The following is a 9,007-nucleotide window of genomic DNA, read 5'->3' as shown; positions in this document are numbered from 1 at the left end:
CTTGCGTGGGTGGCAAAGGTGTCTCAGTCGGCGACTGCTCATCTGGTCCCGTCTCCCTCTTTCAGCAATGTCTGAATTATGGGACCTGAAACGGGAGCCACGGCTTTTGTCCTTGCGCTTCCATAGTGACTGCTATAACTTTTCCTCCTCCACAGAGCAGTGCCAGAACGGGACCATCTGGAATGGAGAAGAGTGTTTTTGTGCCCCAGGCTTCGTTTGTTATCAGTGCCAGTCTCCTGTGGACTTCTTCTCTCTAGGTAGTGACTTTTTCTGAGACCTGCCGATCATCCCCACACCCCTTAACCAGTTAAAATAGGAGAGCAGCACTGGAAGGATCATCTGCTACCACTGCCTTCTTGTGCAAGTAGAGGAGAAAATGTGACTTTTGCGCAGGCCAGAACGCAGGTAGAACGTGGGCCTTCTGCCTCCCCCTTCAGGACCCTTTTCACTAGCTCCTCTGCCCCTCTCATCAGGTGGTTTCTATCCCAACCCTTTCTGGAGCCCTCCACTTAGCTCTCTCTGGCTGGTGATCCCGGCCACTAGCTCCTCATGATACTCAGAGACAAGGGGCAGAGGTTTCAGTGACTCCTACCTGCCTCTTGAATTTCCATCCTTCCTTCTACCCGCTTTCCCTGCCTCCCTGAGACCAACAGGTGGAGAATTAACCAATCCCAGGAGACATCACTGGGAGGTTGCTGTCTCATACATAATGTGGCCTGTTCCCACAGAAATCCCGGAAAAAATCAACGCCACTGTTGGTGTGATAATGAGAGTGACTAACAGGAATTTCACAGCAGACCTGAATAACATATCCTCGCAGGCTTACCGGAATTTCACTGAACAATTCAAGAAACAGGTAAGAACAGGGGAAGCCCAAATTCTCCACTGTGGGTGTCCAATATGAGAGGGGTTCAGAGGCTCATCTTACTTTTTGGGGTTTCTCAGCTCATGGGTCTCTTCAGTCTTCCCAAGTCCATAGAGGGGGCCTTCTGAGAGCCCTTTCTTGAGGTCTGCCCCACCTACATCCTGGTGGAAGGAGTGTCCCTATGCCTTTCTTTCCGTCTTTCCTATGGGCTAATACATGGGCTCCCTTGGGAAGAGGGCCCTGGGGCTGCCCTCTGAGACAGGAAATGGGCTGCTGCACCCTCCCGGCCTATATGAGTCAGCTGTCTCGTTTATTTCAGATGGATGAAGCTTACAAGAGTGAAGACTTTGTCCAGTACGGAGGCTTGATCATTAGGAGACTGCTGTGAGTATGTGGGCGGGGGGGAGATTTATAGACTGTGGGAAGCCCTCTCTCTCTCTTCCCTGCTCTCCCGCCTCCTCCTATCATGAATGGTTAGAGTATCAGTGCCTGGCTGGGCCAGAGGGGCTCTGAACCCGGAGGCAACACCTGAGGGCTCTGAGTCCATTCATTCATTCATTTATTCGTCATTCATCCATTCAACAAATTTGTATCGAAAGCCTACCCCGTGCTAGGTGCTGGGAACAGTGACAGTGGTCTTGGTCTTCATGGAGCTTAGAGTGGCAGAACACAGATGGGACAATGGCTGTGCAGTCTGGTTAGAGTTATGGTAAGGGACATGCAGGGTGCAATGGGAGAGGTCCTGAAAGCAAGCTCAGTGAGGTGGAGGGCAATCTTCCTGGAAGAAGTGAGAGTTAAGATGAGGCTCGAAGGATGCGGAGGAATGAACCAAGTAGAGGGAAGGGGAGTGTTACAGCAGAGGGAATCGATGAGGAGGAGCCCGGAGGTGAGAGAAAGGAGGGCAGATGTCAGGAATGTAAAGAATAGTTGGCTGCTTGGGGGCAAAGGGATTGTGGTGGGACAGGAGGTTGGAAAGGTGACCCATGCTAAGTTATTTAGACTTTAAGTGTTGGCAGTTTCAGCCCCCATGGGATAGTATCCGATCTGCACTGCAGACAGTTCAGCCTGGCTGCTGGGCTGAGAATGGGTGGACAAGGGATGAAATGATGGTGGCCTGGGTCAGAGAGGCGACAATGCAGCAGAAAAGTAGTCCAGTGCAGGACTGGGGGCAGGACCAGCAGATCATGAAGATTCAGTGGGCGGGAGGAGAGAAGCAGGAATGACACCAGATTTCTGGGCTGCTGGGAGTGTAGGGTGCCCTTTGCTGGGATGAGGAACGTAAGGAGGAGTAGGATGGGGGAAGAAGAAGATGAATTCGATGTGGGCCTTGTCAAGTCTCAAGTGCCTGGAGCCCAGCCGTGTGGAGTGGGTGAGTGATGGAGCAGCCAGTGGTTAAACATGTGATAGGAAGGGTCTGCAGTGGACACAGGTGTTGGCATCCCTGGATGGATACTGCTGGACCCCGGGGAGTGGTCACAGCACAGGAATGAAGATGTCCCAGGAAAGAAGCTTGGGAAACCCCGTTATCTAAGAGTCAGGCAGGAGAAGCACAGCCCCCAAAGGAGAATGGAAAGAAGCAGACAGGGATGGGAAGGAAGCCTGGAGGTGTCATGTCCCAGCACCTGGGGGAAGAAAGGGTCTCAGGAAGGAGGGAGATCCACACTGTCAAGGGCCAATGGGGTTCCTAGCTCAGCGTCCTCTACCACCACCCTCACCCTCCGCTCAGCATCAGCACCATCATCTCTGTCTCCATTTTGGCTCAGGATTTTGTTGGTTCAAGTGCTCCTGGGTCCTGCTCACTGACTTCTCTGTCACAATGGCTGTGAGCAGTGATTGACCTTGTCCCAAGGTCTCTCCCCTCAGCAGCATTGCTTGCCATCTAACAAGAAGCTTCTGGGTTGGAATTCTATGTTTCTAAGTCAACTCATGTTTTTTCATTTATATAAGCTTGCTTATTTGGGTTTCAAAATATAATCCAAGAGCTTCTATTTTTAATTTCCTTATTTAAAATATTTTTTATTATGGTAAAATATCCATAGCATAAAATTTGCCATTAACCATTTTAAGTGTACGGTTCAGTGGCATTCACATTGTTGTGCAACCACCACCGCCATCCATCTCCAGAATTTTTCATCTTCCCAAACCGAAACTCTGTACCCATTAAACACTAACTCCCAATTCACCCTCATCCTACCTCTGGCACGCACCATTCTACTTTCTGTCTCTATGAATTTGACTACTCCAGTTACGTCATATAAGTGGAATCACACAGTATTTGTCCTTTTGTGACTGGCTTATTTCACTTAGCATAATGTCCTCAAGTTTCATCCATGTTGTGGCATGTGTCAGAATTTCCTTTATTTTTAAGGCTGAATAATATTCCATTCTACATATATATCAGATTTTGTTTATCCATTCATCCACCAATGGACACTTGGTGGCTTCCATGTTTTAGCTCTTGCAAATAATGCTGTTATGAACATGGGTATACAAATATGTCTTTGAATCCCTCCTTTCAGTTCTTTTAGATAAATACCTAGAAGCGGAATTGCTAGATCATATGGTAAATATATTTTTAATTTTTGAGAAGCTGCCATGGTGTTTTCTATAGCAGCTGCACCATTTTACATTCCCATCAGCAGTGCACAAGCGTTCAGTTTCCCTACATCTTTGCCCAGGAGTCTCCATCTTTAGGAATGAATTTTGCCCATTGGCATTTATTGTGATCACTGATATTTTGGGATCTTAGGTTGTTAACTGCTGGAGGGAAGAGTCTAGTTCTCTCCTGCCTCCGGGTCATGTGGATAATTGTCTCTCATCACCCCTCTTGCTTCTTGGGCCTCACTTGCTGGGAGGGTGGGTGACTCGGGGTGACCAATGAACTGCTGACTCCTGGTTCCAGCAATGGCAGCATCGTGGTGGAATATGACATCATCCTGGAGGCAGACTACACATCAGAGTTTGAGGAGCTGTTTGCAAACCTCACTAAGATTATAAAGGCCAAGGCTATAAATGAGACCGAAAGGCTACCCCAGGAGTCTGAGGAGTGCCAAAGTAAGTCCACCTAAAACCCCCGATGTTGGCGGGGAAAGGATGGGAGGGGTCCATTAGAGAAGTCTCAGTTCCCCACCCCCACCCTGCATCTCTCCTCCCTTCTGGAACTCCAGAGACCTCGCTATAGGAACCCAGAGGCTGAGCCTAGGTGCCCTCCCCAAACTCTGCGCTGCTCCCAGCAGCCCCTCCCAGTCCAGGGCTGAGGTTGTCACCAGTCCGTATTTCCCCTCTGAGCCTGCTTGCAGGCCCCGCTGCATCTAGGGATGAGCCACTCTAGTAGTGTTAGCCCAGCATAGAGGGCATGGTGTAGAAGAAAGGGGAGGCTGGCTACCCCCGAGGGGCAGAGGGCAGCATTTCTATTCTGTTCTCTTCCACCACCTTTAGCAGCCTTCTCAACAATGTGCTTCAGCCAGGAGGCCACCACTGTGAGCGAGACGGTGAAGCTGGGCTTTGACTTGCAGGGTAAGCGGGTGGGGCGGGGGGCAGAGTGTGGGCAGTAAACGTGGGGGCTGGGGGGTCTTTAACCAGGCTGACGCTTGCTGCCCACCCCTCCCCCCAGAGCAATGCATTCAGAAGGCTGCGAAGGACTTAGCCCCATTCTACTATGTGGATGAGCTGGACGGGAAGCCGGCCTGTGTGACCAAGTGCACCCCGGGGACAAAGTCACAACTGGATTGTCACCAGGGCAAGTGCCAGCTGGAGCAAAGTGGCCCCCGCTGCGTGTAAGTGCCCGGCCCCTCCAAGCCCAGGGCCTGCCCTCTCTGGTGGTAGGGCTGTACCCTCCCCTGCAGTCACCCGGGGGCAGGGTGGGGGTGGGCAGAGCTTGCAAGGCGCCTCCGTGTCCCTCCTTTACGTCCCTCTTTCCTCTACTTGGGTCCCCCAGAGGGAGGGGGAGGTGCAGATTATAGATGTGGACACCCTAAGACTGAGCAAGCCCCGTCCTGAGAAAGTTCCAGTTATCCATTTCCAAATCTGTATGTATGGATCTCTGTCATCCATCACCCTAGCCATGGTGCCATTATCACCTCTAGCTATGGCTTAGAGGTTAGGTGGGGGAACATCATGTGTCTGGGACGAGGCACCCGACACTCAGATTCTGAATTCCTGCTCTGCAGTTCCGAGATCCCCCACCCCCTCACCACCCCTTAGTCTTGGGGCGTCAGGGAGGGTGCCTAGCCCCTGCCCTCGGAGGGAGAGTCCGTTTCTTGTGCTTTGACCTTGATTTTTTGTTTTGGGAGACTGGGTGTGAGGGATGCCGGTGGGCTGCCCTGAACTTGCACGTGTCCCCAGATGCCCGACCTCGGACACGCACTGGTACCTGGGAGAGACCTGTGACTACACCATCAGCAAGAGCCTGGTGTACTGGATTGTGGGGGCCGTGGTGGTGGTGCTGCTGGTCCTGGTGGTTGCCCTGTCCATCTTCCTCAGCCGAGCCCAGGGAAAACTGCACAGGTGAGCTGGGGAGTGAGAGGGGCCCACCATTGGAATATCCCAAGGCTCTGCTCCTTCCGGCTCAGCAGTTGGAGGTCAGCCAAGACCCGATGGGGACCCGGCCCATCCCAGCTCTGTACAGCAAAGGGCAGCCTGCTGATAAGATAGGATATTTCCATCTGGCAGAGAAATAGAAACAAAAACTTATGTACTGAAATTATCTGGTGTTTGTTATCACCTTGGCTGCCACCGAGCAACTGTCACACTAGGACACCGGGACACATCTGGTGTCGCTTTCCCCAGCTGCAAAAAGGATAAGATCCACCTGAGGAGGTTGCCATGAAATAACCCAGTACAGCACCTGGCCGGCAGTTGGCAGTTCAAGGGAGTCGCCCTGACTCTAGTCTGATGCCCCCATCTCACAGATAAGGAAACTGAGGCCTGCTGAGGGGAGTGAACGGGGGGCAGGCCGTGGTGATGTCCCCAGGCATGCTCCTTGTTTTCTGCCGCCGCCGCTGGGGGCAGGCCCCTCCCTGACTCGCCTTGGTCATGAGAGCCCCTTCCAGAAGTCGAGGGTCAGGGACCTCTGAGCCCCCTCCTCTGCCAGCTGCCACCAGCTGCTCACGGCATTTCTGTTGACAGGCAAGAGTACAATCTGTCTCGAGAGTGGCAAGGAGAAGGTATCCCTGGCAGTTTCCAGAACACACGCATCTGGGAAGGTACCTCTTCTCAGGGGCAAGGGTGGGGGCAGAGCTGAGGGTGGTGAAAGGCCTAGAAGGCCCCAAGTGGCTGTGGGCGACTCACATGTCCTGTCAGCCCGCCCCACGTCTGCCGCAGCAGCCAGCCTCCTGAGGCAGAGCCCCCACGGGCAGCCCTTGCTCACCTTCCGGTCTTTCCTGGGCTCCTCCAGTCTGTGCATGGCCCGCGCCCACTGTTTTCCCTCCTCCACGCCTTTGCATGCACTGCGCCGCTATCTGGAAGGTTCCCCTCTCCCGAGTCTCGGCACACCCCAATCCCACTCTATTTCCAAGATCAGGGTCAAACGCTGCTCCTCCGTGGAGCCTCCCATGTGTTCAGCCTCCTCTGGCTCCCAGAGCCCCTTGCGGCACCACACTCAGCTGCTGTGGAAAACCGGCAGTCATGTCTGCTCTGATCTCTCGCTACCGAACCCTCCGCCCCCAGCATCTCTGTATCCCCTCATCCCTGCGCCTGAGCAAATCCCGCCTTCCCAGTTCTTCCTGACAAACACTATGGAGGGGCTACAGGGGTGGCTGAGAGCCGGATCCTGCCCCTGGGAGACTACTCCGTGAGGGCATCAGATGCACACACAGTTGGTGGGATGATAGGGCCGTGCCCAGGGATCCACAAGGCACAGAGTACGCCTGACCCAGCCCGGGACGGGGTGGGCTCAGAGGAGGCTGCTGAGGTGGTGGTGCCTGATCCTTGCACTGTGGACAAGGGTCAGTGCTACAAGCTGGTGAGTAAGCTGTGTGCTTCCTGCTTCCAAGAATGTAGAGCCCAGTGAGGAGCCAAGAGGAGGGAAATAGCGTTCCAGCAGGGGGCACCTCTTCAGAAAAGGCATGGGGTGGGAACGAGCATGGCCTGTCGGGGAACCAAAGGCAGGCCAGTGGGATGTGAGGTTGGCAGAGCCGGGTCATAGAGGGCTTTGTGGGCCGTGATGGTGGGACCCACCGGAGGGGCTTTAAGGGAGGGGGGCCAGACGTGCATTTTGAGCAACTCACTCATATGGGTTTGGGGGCCTCAGCACTAAAGCGGGGAGACCAGGGAAGTGGCTCTGCAGTAATGCAGGTGCAGACGAGGTTTGCTGAGGCTGAATGGGGCCGTGGGGATGGGAGGAGTGGACTGATAAAATAGTTTAGATGTCAGTGAGCTGGGCAGGGCTTGTTGCTTGCAGGCTTCAGGGGAGGGGGCACTGCCTGAGCTGGGGCACAGAGGGGAGAGGCAGCAGGTGGGGCCTGCTGCGTGTGGGGGCTGGCGGGGTGCAGAGGGGGAGCGCCACAGGCTCTGGCTGTCTGAAGCCTGGGCAGTGGCCTGCGGGCTGCTGGGAGTCATCAGCTAAGCTCAGCCCCCATGAGGAGGATGCCCGTGAGGAGGGTGGGAGGCAGGGCCGGCGAGGACCTAGAAGCAGGCAGAGAAGGTCATGGAGGTGCCAGGAGAACTGAGGAGGGAATGAGCTGCAGGACTGGGGAAGCGGGTGCTGAACGCATGCCAACTCCAACGAGAAGATTCCAGACACAGCTGTTTGCGGCCTGCTGTGGTTACCGTTGCTATGGCGGAGTGTGCACCCGTAACCCTGAGCAGAACTTTCCTCCTGCTTCACCCTCAGTCACCCCTGTGCCACCCGTGGCCCGCGCTCACCGTGGCCGTGACTTGTGACTGGGAGGCACATCAGAGGGCTGCAGCTCTGGTTCCCTCCTGTCCCTGCGTCACGCTGGGCCAGCTCCCCAGGCATGCTCCCGTCATCAAGACCCACCTTGTAGATGAGCTGCGACGGTGGAAGGGTGGGTGGGCAGTGGGAAAATAGTTTAGGGCAGATATGGGACTGCCTCTTCAAACTGCTCCTTTTACTGAAAAAAATCTCTGCTCTGTATCCCTCCAGGCTCCCCCAGGCTTACCCTCACCCAGTTTCTCTCCCCACAGATCAGAATCTGAAGGACAAATTCGGCCTTGAAAATGCCTATAGCCACTTCCGGCCCTCCCTGGGAAACGTTAACCCCAACACAGAGGTGACTCAGGGGCCCACCCCCAGCTAGGAGCTGCTCCCTTCCCCTCACCCCTGCCCCTACCACCCTGGGGCTGCCTGGGGAGGGTGGGGTACACTCGGCCCAGAGGCAGGTCACTCCCTCCTGCCATGGCCATTGCCGCAGGCCCCCTTGGCCTCACCTCCTCTCTCCCACCCCCCCAGCTCCACATTCAGAGGCCCCGGGTGGTGACAACTGCTCCGTGAGCAGGACAGGAGCTCCCGCCCCTCACCCAGATCTTGATGACGAGACTGTGGTAGAGAGCCCTCCACAGGCCCCCGCATTGGTCAAGAGGAAACGCATTAGGGCCCGAGGCAGGTCCTGCTCAGAACTGGGGGGGCTTGGCCCCGGCCCCTGCTGTGAGCCGCTCTCCGCTCCCTCGCTGCCCATCCGGGAGCCCCAACACTGCCCGGACACTCGGCATCCTTGTTTGCTCCGCGGTGACTCCTCACTCTGCAATTACCCCACCAATAAAAGAGCAAATTTCAAAGTGCAGAGCATGGTGTGTGTGGTTTTCTTCCCTCCACTGCAGGGGCCTGCCTGCAGGCCCAGGTCTCCAGGAAGGTCCTTGTTGGGGGGAGCACTCTTCTCAGGGTTGAGTGCCGAATCTGGACACGGGATGCTCTCGGCTCCTTCCTGTGCCCACAGGGAGCATGGAGCCCCTCACCTGCTCCAGGCTGAGGCAGGGCCAGGCCCACATCTGCCTGAGGTCTCTGTGGCAGATGAGCCCAGGGTCAGGTCCTGGGGAGGGGAGTGGACCTCGGGCCCAGGGTGTCAGGGGTGGGGGCAAAGGAGTGAGCACTTGGCTCTGCTGACCTTGAGGGTGGGCCAAGTTCACTCCAGATGGCCACAGGGTCCCGTGCTCACCCATGAACCCACAGATCCCTGGGCCCAC

The 9,007-nt window shown here is 55.4% G+C and overlaps 1 protein-coding gene across 1 annotated transcript in view; it reads left to right on the top strand.

Annotated features, from left to right (window-relative positions):
* LOC131422896 (mucin-19-like) overlaps window positions 1-8,601 on the top strand; it is a 32,272-nt gene extending 23,671 nt beyond the window's left edge. Inside the window, exons 5-14 of the mRNA XM_058570530.1 lie at window positions 156-257; window positions 729-856; window positions 1,185-1,249; window positions 3,768-3,919; window positions 4,304-4,381; window positions 4,479-4,641; window positions 5,210-5,371; window positions 5,993-6,069; window positions 8,012-8,097; window positions 8,277-8,601. Of these exons, the coding sequence (XP_058426513.1) occupies window positions 156-257; window positions 729-856; window positions 1,185-1,249; window positions 3,768-3,919; window positions 4,304-4,381; window positions 4,479-4,641; window positions 5,210-5,371; window positions 5,993-6,069; window positions 8,012-8,097; window positions 8,277-8,318 (1,055 nt within the window). The 3' untranslated portion in view covers window positions 8,319-8,601. The remainder of the gene's footprint in view (window positions 1-155; window positions 258-728; window positions 857-1,184; window positions 1,250-3,767; window positions 3,920-4,303; window positions 4,382-4,478; window positions 4,642-5,209; window positions 5,372-5,992; window positions 6,070-8,011; window positions 8,098-8,276) is intronic.
* Window positions 8,602-9,007: the final 406 nt, after the last annotated feature.

This window comes from Diceros bicornis, chromosome 26, assembly GCF_020826845.1.
Source record: "Diceros bicornis minor isolate mBicDic1 chromosome 26, mDicBic1.mat.cur, whole genome shotgun sequence".
Classification (NCBI taxonomy): domain Eukaryota; kingdom Metazoa; phylum Chordata; class Mammalia; order Perissodactyla; family Rhinocerotidae; genus Diceros; species Diceros bicornis.
Note: the sequence above shows the minus strand (reverse complement) of the source record. Positions and strands in the feature narration are given on the sequence as shown.